This window comes from Chinchilla lanigera, unplaced genomic scaffold, assembly GCF_000276665.1.
Source record: "Chinchilla lanigera isolate Chin_1 unplaced genomic scaffold, ChiLan1.0 scaffold00080, whole genome shotgun sequence".
Classification (NCBI taxonomy): domain Eukaryota; kingdom Metazoa; phylum Chordata; class Mammalia; order Rodentia; family Chinchillidae; genus Chinchilla; species Chinchilla lanigera.
In genome coordinates this window covers 2893715-2912321 of record NW_004955481.1, presented here as the reverse complement: position 1 = coordinate 2912321, position 18607 = coordinate 2893715, and the positions used below count along the sequence as shown (strand labels likewise).

Genomic DNA, 18607 nt, shown 5'->3' with positions numbered 1-18607 from the left:
TACCATGCTGTTTTGGGTTTTTTTTAACCATGCCATTTTTGTAACTATGGCTTTGTAGTATATTTTAAAATCAGTTATTGTTTGCATTGCTCTTTTTGTTCAGAATTGTTTTGCTATTATTTTATGTTTCTATATGAATTTTAGGATTTTCTCCTAGTTCATTGAAGAGTGTCATTGGATTTTGGATGGGGATTGCACTGAATCTGTAGGTCACTTTTGGTAATGTGACTATTTTAACTATATTAATTCTGTTGATCCACAGCATGGAGATCTCTCCATCTTCTAGTGTCTTCTTCAATTCTTCATTCAATTTTCTGTAATTTTCATTATAGAATTCCTTCACTTCCTTTGTTAGGCTGATTCTTAGGTATTTTTTCTTGACACTATCATGAGTGGAACTGTTTTCCTGATTTCTTCTTAGCTAGCTCATTGTTGGTATATAGAAAAGCTATTAATTTCTTTGCATATGTGTGTGCATGCACTCGTATGTGTGTGATATTTGGCATCGAACCCAGGAACTTCCCACTGAGAAGTTCCCTAACTACTCTGACCCTTGTGGGAAGCATAGAGGGAGTTGGTGTTCTTTGCATGTTTTAATTTTTTTTTTTTTTTTTATTTTAAGGATAAAAGGAGGGAAACATTAACAGACATACAACATGTTTTAAAACATCACTATGTTTACCTTAGGTCATAAAAAGTCATATGATATAACACCAATTGAATAATTTCCAGTAGAACAATAAGAGAAAGTTTTAGCTTTTTTTTTTTTTTTCTGATTAAGGACTGGTTTTGCTACTTATAAGTCATTAAAGCTCTCTCTTTTTAGATTCCACGTCTACAACCTGTGGATACATTAGGTGGGCCTCAAGAATTTCTTATTTTAAAATTACATAATTGGCTGAGGATATAGCTCAGCAGCACAGTATATGCCTGGCAAGTGCAAGGTTGTGAGTTAGATTCCTGGTACCAATAAAATAAAATTTGATAATCTTTGTTTTTATAATCTTTAAAATGTCTGAATTTTACTGAAAAAGTATAAAAGTTTGATCGTACATATTATAAAATTGTTTACTTCTGTAAACAATTGTTTGCCTGTGTACTTCTGGTTTCAATTCTGACAGGTTAAATTATACTGGTAAATTCAGATCCCAAGATCCTTTTAGTTAAGGCAACCTGTAGGCATCATGTATTGGTGTTTTTTTCACTTATGCACTTTGATTTTTATTGAGAAAATTCGTTTATTTTTTATTTCTTCTTCTTCTTTTTTTTTTTGGATGGTGCTGGGAATTGAACCCTGGGCTTTGTGTGTACTGGGAAAGAGTTCTACCACTGAGCTGCACACTCAGCCCCTGTTTGGGATTTCTGTTAACATTAACCTTAGCAAATTTTATTGATTTCTCTTCTCTGACAGTATTATGAACAAGATTATGTTTAATGATCCCTCTTGAAAGAGGTAACATGATACATTTTTTTCCTTTCCCTTGTAGGTTCTTTGGTGGTTAATTACCCTTTCGATGATGATAAACAAGGACTTGCCATATATAGTAAATCACCAGATGACGCTGTGTTCCAACAGTTAGCACTTTCTTATTCTAAGGTAGGCTTTTGTTTAAACATCAGATACTATAAAATTAATTCATTTTAAAATGCCTTAAAATAAAGTCCTACAATACACAGGCAAGTGCTTTCTTAGTTAAATGTTCCATGGCTACTTCAGTCAGCCTTTAGGCTTTTTCTCCCTTTTCTCCCCACATCATTTTTGAACGTACTAAGTATCTTTCTCCATTACCCTCTAAGCTCAGTTAATGTCTTTTTATCTGTGGTTTTTAGCATGCTACCTGGAATATATGTGTGATGATTTATTTAACAAAATCTTTAAATTATAAGCCTAGTAAATAGGCTAGAGGAGTAGGATTGACAAACTATCTATACTCCCAGGGCCAAATCTTGCCCACCACTTGTTTTTTGTAAATTAAGTTTTACTAACATACCGCCGCAGCCATACATTTACAAATCATCTATGACTGCTTTCCCTTTCAGCATTTAAAAACAAGTCTGTGTAATTTACCATATTAACAAACTAAAGAAGAACATTGCAGTCACATTACTAGTTGAAAGAGGCAGAATTAAGTAGTTATAAGACTTTTGAGTCTATAAGACCTAAATTTTTATTATCTGGCCCTTTACAGAAAGTAATTGTTGCTGGGTATGGTGCCACACACCTATAATCTCAGCACTTGGGAGACTGAGGCAGGAGGATCACTGAGTTCAAGGCCAGCCCTGGACTACATAACGAGTTCAAGGTCAGCCTGAACTACGTAGCAAAATGCTGTCTCAAAAAAAAAAAAAAAAGAAAAGAAAGAAAAGAAAAAATTGTCAATGGTTTAAGGTATTTAAAATCCTATAGTAATATGCAGTGATGGAAATCAGGCAAAAGTTTCTGTGTTTTCTAAACTTCATGTAAGAAGCATTGATTACTTTTTAAATCAGAAATACTAAAATTTACGTGGGAAAATTTCATTTAAAAATTGTTCTTAGAAAACATGTTACAGTCATGCATGTAGTCTTATGATAACTGCTGAGAATCAAAGACAGTGATGACTATATAGTAATCAGTCTCCCAGAATTTTTCCCCAAATGATACAAAATGACTTTACAACTGTCAAAATACTACCACCTACCACATACTATAAAAAGATGTTGAAACTGCAAAATAACTGAGTTTTGTTTTTTTTTTTTTAATTGAGAACTCTCAGCATGATCAGTCACCCATCCCGTCTTCACCCCACCATGGGACTTACCTGATGGGGAAAAGGATCAAGGTGCGATATGTATATGTACTGTACCTATGCAATATACCAGTTCCCCTACAATGAGTATAATTTATTGTGTATTGCAAACATATACTAATAAAAGGGGGGAGTATAAAAAATATCAGGAAAAGAAATTTTACACATATCTGTAAGAAAACCCTCTCACCAGTAAAAAACAATCCAGAAGAAAATTAGAAGTTTATACCCCAAACATTAAATATACAAGCAGGGAGAAATGAAAAGTTGATGTGTATGTATGTATCAATCTTTTGTATGTCCTGTGTATGTGTCAATCTTCTTTCTCATTTGTACTTTTGATGTAATATCTAGGAAACAAAGGTCACAAAGATTTATGACCTTTAATAGTTTTAAGTTATAATAGTTTTAGCTTATACATTTAGGTTTACAATCCATCCTGAGCTGGTTTTGAGATACAGTGTAAGGAAGAAAGTACAGTGTAAGGAAGAAAGATTCATTTTTTTACGTGTAGATGTTAACTTGTCTCTGCATCATTTTTTGAAGTTTTAAGTTATAATAGTTTTAGCTTATAAAACATACTTAGCACATCTATATAATTTAAAATTAGGTGGATGGATAAGTAGCTATTGATGAAAAGAGAGATAGAGACAGTCATAAAGATTATAGTGTAAGCCTTTCATGGAAATCCAGAAAGCAAAATGACATGTACAATTACTATAGTAATCTAATTCACATTAGATTACTGGGGATCTAGCTGAGGATGTAGCTCAGTCGTAGAGGCTTATCTAGCATGCACAAGGCCCTTGGTTCAATCCCCAGAACTAGGAAATAAAAGATAACTTTCCAGAGTTTGACTCATTTAGTCCTCATTACAACCCTAGAACAGTTTTATTACTGTTCCACTTTTTAGATGAGAAAATTTGAACTCAGAGAAGTTAAGTAAATTGCCTAAGGTTAAGAAAGAGACAGAGTTGGGATTCAAGGGCAAGTATTCCAGGAGATCCTTTGCAAATGGAAAGGGAACCAAGAGATGGAGAAGGGGGAGAGAGAAGAAGGAAAGAGGACATAAAAAGAAGATGTGTTATGTACAGGGACCAACTCCCCATGATGAATGTAAGCACTGTGTACTGCAGACATGTACTAATGAAAATAAAAATTAAAAAAAACCAGGCAGGTGGTTTGACACAAAATTCTATTCAACGGGTACATTATTTAGATTGTCATTGTGACTATGCAGCAAAAGCCAAAGGAAAGGTAAGCAGGAAATCAGTTTTAAAGAATAGAGTGATACTAATTTTTTAACCATTCTGTACTTCTTGTTGTAATATTTACTGTATTTGTCAGCACCCAAAAATAAATTACCTAGTTTACTATGTAACAATGAAGTATCAATACTGCTGCGCTCCTGTAAAGAATTGGTATTTTTTAAAATGAGTTTTATTAGAAGTGTGCTGTGTGATCCTAAGCCTTTAATTAGTATATTAAGTTTCTGGTTTAAAAAGTTTATCTATTTTAAAGTTAAATGGTTAATTCTCAGAGTGGTGAGAAAATGGAAGACTGTTAACTTCTCACACTTTTCTGGTATTTTTTTCTATTTCCAAAAGAGAGAAATGAAATTTTGACCATCTTTCACTGTTCAGTTTCCCCAGCCACTCTAGTCAGAAGTAATCTTTATCCCTTCTGGATTCCAGTAGCACTTATTTGTGCCTCTGTGGCAGTTTTTCTTACCTTCATTGAATAAGCAATTGTACGTGTACTGTATGCCAGACACACTGGGCTGGATGCTTGAGGACACAAAGATGCAGAAAGGAATATTGCTAGCAGTTGGAATATGATAATTGCTGTATATTGTACAAAGTACAAGGGGCCCATTTTAGCACCCCTAGAAGTCAGGGAAAGCTGCTTACTCCATATTATATGTATATTATTTTTTCTAGACTTTAAGCTCATTGAAATTATGAAATGAATGTATGAATATGAGGTGGGTTTTTAAAGAGACTTTGTGCTGGATTTTATATTACTTGTAATTGCAAGTAATAAATGAAGTCTTACAAATTTTTCATAAAGTGCATTTAATTCTAATTTTACAAATAAGTTTACATAATGAAGATCCAAATGGCATTTAAAAAAAAACTTACAGTGAAAAGTCTCACTGATTCCTATGGCTGCATTCAATTCCCACTTCCCATCCTTCACATTTCCTATTGGAACCACTTTTGTTGTTTTCCTGTATCCTTCCAATACTTTTTCATGCAGAGACCAACAAAAGATTCTTTTGTGTTTTTTCAGGAAAATTCCCAGATGTTTCAAGGTAGACCTTGCAAGAATATGTACCCTAATGAATATTTCCCTCATGGAATAACAAATGGAGCTAATTGGTATAATGTCCCAGGTAAAAATTTTCAAGTGCTTACAACTTGGTGGGTTTTCTACTTTCCTGGACAGTGCTGCTTGTTACTAACCTCTTTTTATTTTTTTTTAATTTTGAGAAAGGACAATTCCTTTAAAAAATATTGCATAAATAGTTAAAGACATTCAGATAACCTTTTTAACTCTTTTGCATTTGGTGCTCTTTGAGTAAAAGTAACACATTATAATGCCCCAAAAGTGTTACATTTTCCTCAAGTGTGCGTATAGGAAAAATGTAAGCTATACTTGAATTCTACTTGAACATATAAGGACACATTTGGCCTGGACCACAAGCATCAGAGAGCCTTCCCAAGAATGCGTTATTATTTTTCAACCAATGCTGATCCAAGATGAATTTGGCTTTTTACTAAGAATGCTTTCTACCTTGTAGGATCTAAGTATTAAAATGTCTTCATAATGACTTAATTTTCTGTCCTATAGGTGGTATGCAGGACTGGAACTATTTACAAACAAATTGCTTTGAAGTAACTATTGAACTAGGTTGTGTGAAATATCCTTTTGAGAAAGATCTGCCAAAGTTTTGGGAACAGAATCGAAGATCTTTAATCCAATTTATGAAACAGGTGACTATTCAGGAGTGAAGTATGATTTTTGTCCAAGAGCAAGATTTTTATGTAGTGATCTTAGAATATACCCTTTTAAATTCCAATTTGGTTTAGTGTATTTACTCAGTTTGTATTACAGTTTGTTTAGGATATTTATCTAGAAAATTTATGGATGTTACTGAGTTTATTTGAGTGTACCAGAAAGAGTTGAAGAAAATAACTAAACAAGTTAGTAACATTTTGCCCTTAATGGTTACTCATCACTTTTTATCTTTATAAAAGAAGCTAAAGCTACATTCCGAAACTTTTATCAAGTGATAGAAAGATGAGCTGTGGGGCAAATTGATTTTATTCTTTTTCTTATTGCCAGAGGTTTATTGTGAAATGTTTAATTTCCCTTTGTTTGTATATACATGGTGATCTGTAGGTAAAGACTATAAGAAAAAAGCGCCTGCCTGGCAAGTGCAAAGTCGTGAGTTCGGTTCCCGGTACCGGAGAAAAACCAAAAACCAAACCAAACAAAACAAAACAAAAAAAACCTTTAAAGGGCTGGGGATTTAGCTCAGCGGCAAAAGCGCCTGCCTGGCAAGCGCAAAGTTGTGAGTTCGGTTCCCGGTACCGGAGAAAAACCAAAAACAAAACAAAACAAAACAAAGACTATCAGAAAAATGCTAATAGTTATTTAGGATAATCTGACTAGTAAAACTTTGAACATTTCTGCTATTATTGTTTTCCTGAGTAGTATGGTATAAAGTTATTGGGTCTGTATTAACATTTAAAATCATTTTATTCTGAAAAAAATTAAATATACAGAAATTTTAAGGCTAGCACAATAAAGGAATACTCCTATTCCTATACCTAGGTTTAACAGTTTTTAACATGTTGTTATGTTTGCTTTATTTATATGAAACACATACACAATGCACATTTTTGGCTGAACTATTTTAATGTAAATTGGAGATGTTAAAGATATTTTACCCCAAAATATTTCAGCATCTCTCTCCCCAAAATAAGGATTTTCTCCTCTATGTCATTTCCAAATGCCATTGCCTCATCTAAGAAAACTAACAATAATTCTCAAATATTATTTAACACCTAGTCTATATTCAGGTTTCCACATGTGTCCCCAGAATGTAATTTTATCACTATATTTTGGAACCAGGATCCACTGAAGTTTTGTGCATTGCATTTGGTTATTATATCTCTATATAATTTCCCCATTATTTTTAAAATGACATTTTCTTTTTGAAGAGACCAGGCCAGTTTTCTCGTACAGTATCCTGCATTCTGAAGTAGGTACACTAACCAAAGTTTATTATTTTATTCTTTGTGATAAGGACAAACCAAGACTATGAAAAATTAGTCTTTAGAAATTAAAAATGTTCAATGAGTAAAAATTAATGAGTAAAACTCTTTACTCTGAACTAAATTCCTGTTTCATTAGTTTACATTATTAACAATCTGTTGTTTTGAATGCGAGCTGTCAAAGTAATTAGATGATGATCTTTACCATTAAAAATCTGGTGTTCTCATGCCTTATTCAGGTTCATCAGGGTGTCAAAGGATTTGTCCTTGATGCTACAGATGGCAGGGGTATATTAAATGCCACCATTAGTGTTGCTGAAATTAATCACCCAGTGACTACTTACAAAACTGGAGATTACTGGCGTCTCTTGGTTCCAGGAACTTATAAAATCACAGCATCTGCTCGAGGGTGAGTGATGAGTGCTCCAGAAGTGCATACTGAGGATGAAACAAACATGGCTCCATTCAGGAAGATTATTTCAGAAAGTCCTAGAGAACCTGCTAAGCAACCTAGAGTTCAATGCTGGGAAGTTTAGGGTTTGTTTCACTCTCCTCTAATGGAAAATTGAGTATGCAAAGTGTCAGATACAAGAAATCTATGCATCTTCACCTTTCTCTGTTCTGATGACCTAATCTTTATCGAGATACAAAGGCCATAGTGAGCAGTTTCCTTTACTGGTGATAACAATTCTGGGAAGTACCTATTAGTTGAAAAAGAAAATACTCCTGTTCTGCCACATTTTCTAGTCACATTGTCCAGTAGGTGCCACTGTGTTACATTTGTGTACAGAGCCTTTTAAAGCTCTATAGACAGTCATTTTTTTAGTGTTGTACATTTGCCTTATTGCTACAGAGTAGGGCATTTTCATCTTTTTTAAAGGTTTTATTCCCACAAATATTTATTTATTAAGCTTTTTTGCTGGCCTCAAACTCCTGAGCTTCCCCAATCCTCCCACAAGCCTCCTAAGTTAGCTGGGACTACAGGTTAGTATCATGGTTCCTAACCTATTTTTATTCATTAAAGAAAAGAGAGAAAATGGGCCAGGCATGTTGACACATACCTCTAATCCCAGCACTGAGAAGGATAAGGAAGAAGGATCATGAGTTCATTGTCAGCCGAGGCTATATAGAGAGTTAAAGGCCAGTGTTTGGTTGGTTTTTGGTTTTGTTTCTTGAGACAGAGTCTCACTATGTAGTTTAGTCTGGCCTTGAACTCACTGTGTAGGTCAGATTGGCCTCTAAATGGTGGCAATCCTGCTTCTAACTCCAGAGTGCTGGGATTACAGGTATCAGTCACCATGCCCAACTATGTTGTTATCCATTTTTTTTTTTAAGGCTTTCTAATATCTAATGGTGCATAAATGGAGGGGTTAGAACCTCACTACAGAGTAACAAAATCTTTTCTTTGGTTCATTTTGGCAGAGTACTACATTAGATAAATTACAGCAGCAGGGCGTTGAGAAGTAGGGCAAGAGTGGTATGTTTGGGAATGAATGTCCTAAATTGGTACTTCTCAAACTTTTCCACTCACATACCTTAATGGCAGACAAGTGAGTTCAGATTCCAGGAGACATGAGGATCTACTGCAAACACAAACTTCCATTTCAAGTCATACTTTTAATTCTAAAAATTCATTCCTATTTTGTATATACCAATGTCTCTTTGTTAATTATTATTTTAAAAAATTGTAAATTACCTCAAAGTTTAAAATATGATTCTTTAAGAAGATACACCACATTTATTCAGAAGATTCATGTGTCATCTGTTTCCCAGTGCAATACTTGTGTACTCCAGCTGAGAAATGTAGCTCTGCTCTTTCTGCTTCATTATAGGTATAACCCAGTTACCAAGAATGTGACTGTCAAGAGTGAAGGTGCTATTCAGGTCAACTTCACACTTGTTCGATCTTCAACAGATGCAAACAATGAATCCAAAAAAGGAAAGGGGGATAGCACCAGCACTGATGATACCAGTGACCCGACTACTAAAGAGTTTGAAGCTTTAATTAAAGACCTTTCAGCTGAGAATGGTTTGGAAGGCATCATGTTAAGCTCCTCCTCAAACCTGGCTCTTTATCGATACCATTCATATAAAGACTTATCAGAATTTTTGAGAGGACTTGTAATGAATTATCCACTTATTACAAATCTTACCACGTAAGTGTCACTTTCTAACTGCCGTTTCTTTTTCTTTTTTGTCCTTAAGATGATTTATTCAGCATCAGCCATGTTGAATAAGGTCTTGCTTAGAGATAAGTGTTTGGGACCTGAAGGTTCAAAGTTGGAGTTTATTTGTTTTGCAACAGATAACTGGTTGGAGATATTCCTAACAATGAATCTTAGAAACTTTTATGGGGTACCCTCGGGGAGAATTATTTGTTAAATTAGCAGTATACAGTCTGAGCCCTTATGAAATGTAAAATTACTCTTCCTAGTGCTTATAGTTGCTGAATATCAAAGTTCTTTTCCACTTTGCAGCTGCAGATTCATGTTCTGGCTAAATATTGCTTAGTTTTATTTTGATGATGGCATGGGAGGAATATGGAACTATTCAGGGATCTATTCAGAGTTTATCTGGGATCTTCTGTAACCTTTTTTTTTTTTTTTTTTTTTCAGATTAAAAAATGAGTCCTCATAGCTGTCACATCTTGTACTCTAATCTATTCATAGTCTGTCTTAGCCAAAGCTCTAGGAACATGCTTGAGATTCCTGGAAAAACATGTAGAACTGGCTTATGTAGAACCTATGGTTGAGCCAACATTTCCGTTCACTTTCTGGGGTTTCTCTGCTTCGCTTGCCCTGTTTCATTAGAAGCCTTCTTTACGTCTTGTTAGTTGCTCCAAAACTGTTTCCATGATTAATTTATTCTTACGTAGGTAAGGTCTTGACATTTTCCCTTAAGTTTATACTTTTGTTCTCATATCTAATGAACATGGTCTGCCCTTTTACCTTTTTACTTTATCTGTCTTCATTGATCCTTTTAATTTATCAGAAAATTTAGCTTCTGAAATTCTTTTTTCTATCTTCTTAAATTCCAATTTGTAATTTTTACAGATGCAAGGAGTGATATTTACTTTGGCAATGTAAATACTTCCTTTCCTCAACTGATTCTTCAGTCAACTGATTCTACCTTATTCAGATTTTAAAATCATTCATCTTAGCACCATATAGAATTTTAGTATCACTGAACGCTATTATGAGGAAGAATAATTTTTTTATTCTATTAATCTTTCTCAATGCTGATCTATTTTTCTAACTCTGCTAACTCTCTCCTTGTATTAAAGAAAGCATACCTTAAGCCAAGAGCTCTCGTGGGCAAGCAAAACATTTGACCATTGTTTTGTTTTTACTGAATTACTTTTGCTGCAAAACTAATGTTGCATTTATAGTAAAATATAAAGTCTCATTTACATAGGTTTAGATTTTAAAAGGGAAGTTATATGTAAATATTTCCATAATAAAAATTTAAGTGAGTTAGTTTAAAAGACAGATTATTTATCACATACAGGTACAAATTCTCTATGATGAATGTGATCATTATGTATATCTAACGTGTACCAATAAAATCTGATTTTAAAAAAGACAGATTATAGAAAATAGGAAAAAATACTGTGAAGGTGGTGTGAAAGGACTGAATTTGGAGGAATGCTAAACTAAATCATAATATTTCCTAAATCTGATAATGGTTTACTGCTGTTTGACTTTTTCCAGTTTTCTGGAAAGGATTTATTTCTGATCTAAGGATTTGTTTTCTGATCTAAGGATTTATTCTTTAAAGATTTTCTTTAATTAAAGGTTTATTGTGTTTTATGTTTGTTTTTATTTTTAAAATCTGTAAGTCAGAGTTAACATAGTGCTTAATTATTTGCTGACTTTTTGTTTCTGGCCTTTGAAAGTTTGGGACAGAGTGCTGAATATCGTCAGATTTGGTCCCTTGAAATCTCCAATAAGCCCAACATGTCTGAGCCTGAAGAACCGAAGATTCGTTTTGTTGCTGGTATCCATGGAAATGCTCCGGTTGGAACTGAACTGCTTTTGGCTCTGGCAGAATTTCTCTGCCTGAACTACAAAAAGAACCCAGCTGTTACCCAAGTAAGAGAATAGCCTGTTTTGACATGTTTTAAAAGGAAAAAGCTCAGTGATACATTGATATCAGGCAACCATTTAAAAATTCTTAAGTTTCTTGTTAGATTTTTACACAGAGGCACTTTTGGTATATTATAAATGTTGCTCTTTAAAAAGGATCAATTTTTGTGTATACTCATTATTAATAGTGCCTTTCTATTATATTTCTGTGTATATATTAAGAGACATGGAGAAAAAATAAAGGTTTGTATTCAGCTCTTTACTCTTTTACTTAAGCCAAATTACCCTTTTTTTTATAAATTTTTTTCTTGGTACATCTGTGGAGTACATGATGATTAGATTTGTCCTGGGGAGTCTGTGCATGTACATAACAGACCTTCTTTTTTGTTGCTGTTGTTCCCTTTCCCTCATCCCTGCCTGCTCCTTCCATTTCCTGTTCTGCTTTCCGTTTGCGAAGCAAGCTAACCTTCTCAACTTTTCACTCCTACTGCGTCATAACCTGAGGGGGTCTGTAACTAGGGTACTACAGTGACACATGTAGTGAAAGACTGTTTTTCTTTCCATGTAGTAAATTTTAAAAATTGTTTAATAGTGTGGCTTCTAAGAGAGTCTACAAAAAGTGCTGTGGCATTGTCTCCTTTAGCCAGTGACTACAGAAAAGAACTTTGATCCATGGGCTTGATCATGTATGATGAGACAAGCAGTCTAGTTCTGTGTTGTCTTGGGGAGAGGAAAGAAAGAGTACATTCTTCTAGAACTCTCTCTAATCGACATTGTCCAACTTCAGTAAAGGGGGAAAGAACTAATATTTGTTGAGTATATACTGTGTGCCACCTGGGTGCTTTGTATATATCATGCATTTAATTTTCAACCCTATAAGAATGATTATCTCCCTTTTATACATGTGGAAACTGAAGTAGAGTAATTTGTTAACTTACACAACATCTTTCAGCTGTAATTGGTAAAACAGGAATTTAAATCCAAACCCAAATTAAGAGAGTAATTTTTATGTTTTTTTTCTGTAAAAAATTAAATAGCACTAAGTGTATCTCACTGTAGACCTTCATGCAGTTTTGTTCAAACATACTGCCTCCCCCAGAAGTTATTTGGAAAGCATTAATACCATATTTAAGATCATGACATGTGACGAGGTGAGATGAACTTAAATGAGACTTGATCAAAAATTATTTTGCAATCTTCAGCAAAGCACATTGCATTATGACTTCTTATAAGTTGTAAATAGTTTCTCAAAGACATTTTTGTTCTTTTTTAAAGTGGGAGAATATTTAAGTCAGTTTTTTTCAACCAGACTGCACATTTAATTTTTTATTTTATTTTGTTTTTTGTTTTTGTTTTTGTTTTTGTCTTTTTGAGACCGGGTCTTGCTATGCAGTTCAGGCTGGTGTTGGGATCACTTTATAGCCCAGGCTGGCCTTGAACTCTCAATGATCCTCCTGCCTCAGCCTTGGGCTGGGAATGTAGCTCAGTGGAATTGTGCCTGCTTGGCAAGCACGAAGTCCCGAGTTCTATTCCTGGTACCAAAAAACAAACAAACGAAGGAACTCACAATGATCCTCCTGCCTCAGCCTCCCAAGTGCTGGGATTACAGGCGTGCACCACCACACCTGGCTAAGGACTGCACATGTGAAACACCCAGGAGACATTAGAAAATATCAGTACCTAGGCTTCATCCCCAGGTAGATCAATTTCTTTAAAAACTCCTTAGGCTCCCAAAACCCAGTAAGGTTTTTTTTGATAATACTAGAGATTGAACTGGGACCTTGCACAGGCCAGGCACGTGCTTGCTGTACTTCTGAGCTATCTCCCCAGCCCAGGTTTTCTTGCATTTAGCTAGATTTGTGACTTACTGGTCTGTACAATTTAGTCCTAGCAGCAGTTTCAGAACTCTTTCCGAGAGAACTTGCCTCAATTGTTTAATTGGGCTTGAATAATCATTCATAATACATTATCACTTAAGATTGCCTTTGTTTTGACCTAAGGGTCAAAAGTACCCAGCATGACTATACAGCATGACTAGAGATCCTCATCACCAGAAATTTTGATCCAATAGGCCTGTTATAAAGTCTCAGGTATACCTTGAAAAAAACCTCCCCCAGGGAATAGATTTAAGAACCAATACATTAAAGGGTCTCAAATATTTCCAATTTATAGACTATTTTATCAGAATAAATAATCCAGGGATCACTTGTTCTGACTTACTACTAGAAATATGTATATCAGAAATTAGTTCATGTCACATGTGCAGATATTAATGACTGTGGCTCATCTGGATGAGAGATTATAGGAAGACATGTATCCTACCTCATTGTATTTTGATAAGCTGATTTTAATGCTTTGATCTCATTGTTTCCAGCTATACATTGATACTTTCAGATTATATGTTTCAATTTTTAATTCAGAAAATAGTCTCACCATAATTACTGATTTAAGCCGGTGATCAGCAAACTTTTTTTATGAAGGGCCAGATAATATATATTGTAGGCTTTGTGACGCAGACATTCTTTGTAGTAACTACTCAACCCTGAAATAGTCATATGTGACTACATTAGAAAACAGAAATAGTCATATGTAAGTGAATGAGCAAAGCTGCTTACCAGTAAGACTTTATTTACAAGCTGGGGATGGTGATACACGCCTGTAGTCTCAGCACTCAGGAGGCTGAGGCAGGAGGATCACTCTTGAGTTCAAGGCCAGACTTGGCTACCTCAAGTTCAGGACTGGCCTGAACTACATAGTGAAACCCTGTGTCAAAACAACAAAAACAAACAAAAAAAACCTTTATATACAATAATAGGCAGCAGACTGGATTTGGCTTCAAATGTGGTTCTAACCCCTGTTTATGTCATTATCAAACATTAGTTATCCAGTAGTTTTTATATGTCTGTAGGATGCTCTACCAGTGAGCTACACCCACAGTTTGGGTATAGTAGGGAACATCAGCCATACACTGCTTTTTGTTTCTTTTTACATTTGTTCAGAGCAAGAGAAAATTTTAGTTTACATTTTTAAAAAATTTCTAGTTTCTAATTAACTACATGAAAAATGAACAATAAATAGTTTTATTTGAGGCATGGGAAGGCACCTAATGGTGCCAGATAGAGCTAATGAATTCACCGATACCTGTTTTTGTCTTAGTTGATTGACAGGACCAGGATTGTGATTGTCCCTTCTCTGAATCCAGATGGGAGAGAACGAGCACAAGAGAAAGACTGTACTTCAAAGATAGGACAAACAAATGCCCATGGCAAAGACTTGGATACGGACTTCACTAGTAAGACTAATTTTTAGGCACTTCTGGTACTGTGACATAATTATCTATGCCTTTGCTAGGAGATTGGTTGATTCTGTTTTGTGGATGAGTAGTGGAGTTCTTTGTGTCTAGGTTATGATTATGAGATATAAATGAATACAGATATAAAAATTGTTTTGAATTTTTCTTTTTCATTTGCAAAAGTTATTCGTTTTTAAATAGAAATTCAATCAATATTATTGGAGTGTTCCATCACTAGTTTGTATAGAGTTACATACTCTATCTCTCCCATGTATATGTACTCACACACACTATATTTATATGTGTGCTTGGAGGAATCTCTTATTTACTTAAATAGAATGATCAGTTGTACATTTTGCCCTGTAATTTTTTTATTGGATACATCATTGACATTTCTCCATTTCAGTACTTATAGATCCCATTTAAAGGCATTTTATTCCATTAGTATATGGCAGTGGCAATACTTTATTCAACTATTTTCTTTTTTTTTTTGTTTTTGTTTTTGGTTTTGGTTTCGGTTTTTCTCCGGTACCGGGAACCGAACTCACGACCTTCCACTTGCCAGGCAGGCGCTTTGCCGCTGAGCTAAATCCCCAGCCCCTATTCAACTATTTTCTGATGGTGAACATTTGTTTCCAGTTTTTTTGTTCTTACAAATATTGCTGCAGAAAACACTTTTTTGGTAAATCTTACTTTGTTTCAAAGATAGGTGATATTTCTATATTTTTTGTTTGTTTTTTTTTTGTCTTTTTGAGACAGAGTCTTGCTATGCAGTTCAGGCTGGCCTTAAGCTCACTTTGTAGCCCAGGCTGGTCTCAAACTTGCAGTGATCCTCCTGCCTCAGCCTCCCGAGTGCTGAGATTACAGGCTTGTGCCACCACGTCCGGCTTTATATGTTATTTTTTAAAGCAGGATATACCCATCTTTCCTTTCACTAAGAATTTTCTTAAACTTGTCTGAGTGTCACTAATGTACATTGTGCTAAAGTATGTAAAACCCAGAATAACCATTCTTCTAGACTATATCTTGCTTAAGACAGTGGTTTATGGAAAAATAAGTATCTTCCAATTTTTAAACTCATTGTTTTGATTATAAATTAGAGAATATTTTCTTAGATACTTATACTAAAACTTAGGACTTGTTATTTTATATTTGATTTTTCTGTTTTTTAGATAATGCCTCCCAGCCTGAGACTAAAAGCATCATTGAAAATTTAATTCAAAAACAGGACTTCAGTCTTTCTGTTGCTTTAGATGGTGGGTCTGTGCTGGTCACATACCCATATGACAAGCCAGTGCAGACAGGTATGTAGCATGTCACATCACATTTGTGCTATTTAAATGTAGGCAGGAAATTCAAAGTAAGTAATGTCTCTTCTGATTTTTAGTGGTGGTCATTTGGTTACCTTTCATGAGAAAACAACCAACCTAAGAATATTGTATGTTCTATCCATCAACAATTCAGACAGTTGCTTGGCGAAGTCAAATCTAATGAAGGCTTAGCTTTATTGAATCTAGTTATTTTGTCCCACATTTAATTTAGTTCACAAACATTTATTGAGCAATTATTATCTGGGTAGATCTTGTGACTACAAAAGAATACAATATGATACAGTACTTGCCTCAAGAAACTCATATCTAACCAAATAGTAATAGTATAGACTTGCTGTCTCCTGCTTTAAGCCTGGATTGAAGTGTTGCACCTTGGTGAGTTTAGAACTTGATTGCTGAACCTCTATGGAGATAGTTTTTTTTTGTTTTTTTTGTTTTTCACTGCAGCTTACAGGGGATTTTGTTGTTAGGTACCAAATGAGGTAAAACACACCAAAGTAAGTTGAATTTTAATGCAATAGCCTGTCATGTAAACTCACCATTAGTATCTTTGTTTGTTTTTGCAGCACTGGGGATAGAACCCAGGGTCTCCTGCATGCTAGGCAAGCACTCTGCCACTGAGCTACATCCCAGATAACCATTAATGTAAGGAAGACGTTTGTCTTCTAAGTCTGGTTATTGTAGGCAAACAAAACCATATAGTTTACTATAATAACTCCTCAAGAAACTTCAGTGAGGTTCAAGATTCAGTAGAAGGAGAAGATAAATTGTATCCATGATGTTGAATTTGAACAAAAATCTTCATTTCTATACTGACTAATGAATTTTTCTTTTTTGTAGTGGAAAACAAGGAGACTCTGAAACACTTGGCATCTCTTTATGCAAATAATCACCCATCAATGCACATGGGTCAGCCCAGTTGCCCAAATAAGTCTGGTAAGTGTTTTCCTTATCCTTTGTTTTTCATTACAATTATGGTTGCTTGCCTTATGGTCTTATTGAACCTATGTCTCTCTATGCTTTTATAGATGAGAATATCCCAGGAGGGGTAATGCGTGGAGCAGAATGGCACAGTCACCTGGGCAGCATGAAGGTATGCGTCATAAAACACAGTTAGAATGGAATTGTGACTATTGGCTACTGAGTGAAAGAATATTTTTCTGATACAGCAAAGTGAATGGCATCTGCCTCTTATCTTTCTTGACATGCTTAGACCTTAAATTAGCTTGATCGTCCTCAATATTAATAGTAAACAGGCAAGCACAAGGTCATGAGTTCAATTCCTTGTACCGGAAAAAAACAGTAAACACCCCCCTTCGCTCTCCTCTCCTTCCTTCACTTGCTGTCTTCCTCTCTCCTTCTTTCTCACCATTTTAACATTTTTAATTATACAACTTAATGATACTGATTATACTCACAGTGTTTCCCATCACTCTATTCCCAGAACTTTTTCATTGACCCAAACAGAAATTCTGTGCTCACTTAGCAATAACTCATTATCCCTTCTCCCCACAGCCTTGTTACACCGTTAATGTACTTTCTATCAACTTGCTTACTCTAAATAGTCATATAAGTAGACTCATACAATATTTATCCTTTTGTTTTTAAGAGTTTTAAGCATGATGTTTTTAAGAGTTCATCCACTTTATAACACGTATCAGTCCTTCATTGTTCTTGGTAGCCAAACAATACCCCATTGTATGTGTGTAACACATTTTGTCGGTTTCTATGTTGGTAGACACTTAGGTTGCTTCTACTTTTTTTGTTTCATTTTGCTTTTGGGGGCTTGTTTGTTTTGTTTGCTTTGTTTTTGAGACAGGGTCTCACTAGGCAGTTCAACCTCTCCTTAAACTCACTGTGTACCCTAGGCTGACCTTAAATCTGTGGTAATCCTGCTGCCTCAGCCTGCCGAGTGCTGGGATTACAGCCATACACCGCCACACCCAGCCTCTACTTTTTAATTATTGCTAATAATCCTGCAGTGAACATTGACATGCAAATATCTGTTCAAGCCCTTGTTTTTTCAGTTATTTTGGATGTATGCTTAGGAGTGGAATTGTGTCCCAGCACTGTTTGCTGACAAGACTATTCTCCCATTGAATGATCTTAGCCCCCTTGTCAAAAATTAGTGGAGTATAGATGCAAGGGTTTATTTCTTGACTCTCATTTCTGCTCCATTTTCTACATATCTACTTATTATATCTTTGAAATAGGTTTTGAAATCAAGAAATATGAGTTCTTTAATTTTGTTGTTTTTAGGGGTGGTTTCTTGTTTTTTTTTTTCTGGTACCGGGAATCAAACTCACAACCTTGTGCTTGCCGGGCAGGCGCTGTGCCACTAAGCTAATCCCCAGCCCTGTTGTTTTTAATAGTTGTTTTGGCTATTCAAGACTTCTTGTAATTTAAGGATTGGCTTTTCTTTTTTTTTGCCAAAAGGGCTTTTGGAATTTTACTAGGTGTTATGTTGGATTTGTAAGGCATTTCTGGTAGTATTGATAACAATATCATCTTTCTTTTTTTTTTTTTTTTTTTTTTTTTTGGTTTTTCTCCGGTACCGGGAACCGAACTCACGGCTTTGCAATTGCCAGGCCAGTGTGAGTTTCTCTTACTGCCTCCGGGTCCCTCCTGAAGGTTATCTGATAACATCTACATGGGGGTATTCTGGGTGTATAACCTGGTTCAAGTCTGGGAATTGTCTTAGCTGCTGTGGTTCTCTGTAGTATTGATTTCAGGTACCTTTTTCAAGTTGCTTTGAAATATTTCTGCTTATATAGTTTTAATAAATATTTAATAGACTTCCTCTCTATTTCATGTCTGGGAGTATCAT

General features: G+C 35.0%; 1 protein-coding gene across 2 annotated transcripts in view; it reads left to right on the top strand.

Annotated features, from left to right (window-relative positions):
- Cpd (carboxypeptidase D) overlaps positions 1-18607 on the top strand; it is a gene marked incomplete in the record, with an annotated part of 66332 nt that overhangs the window by 39253 nt on the left and 8472 nt on the right. Inside the window, 11 exon segments of one of the 2 annotated variants that reach the window (XM_005402656.2) lie at positions 1488-1597; positions 2748-2822; positions 5082-5184; positions 5643-5785; positions 7312-7481; positions 8905-9228; positions 10968-11163; positions 14314-14449; positions 15622-15753; positions 16621-16716; positions 16809-16873. In XM_005402656.2, coding sequence (XP_005402713.2) covers positions 1488-1597; positions 2748-2822; positions 5082-5184; positions 5643-5785; positions 7312-7481; positions 8905-9228; positions 10968-11163; positions 14314-14449; positions 15622-15753; positions 16621-16716; positions 16809-16873 — 1550 coding nt within the window. 2 annotated transcript variants of the gene reach the window in all.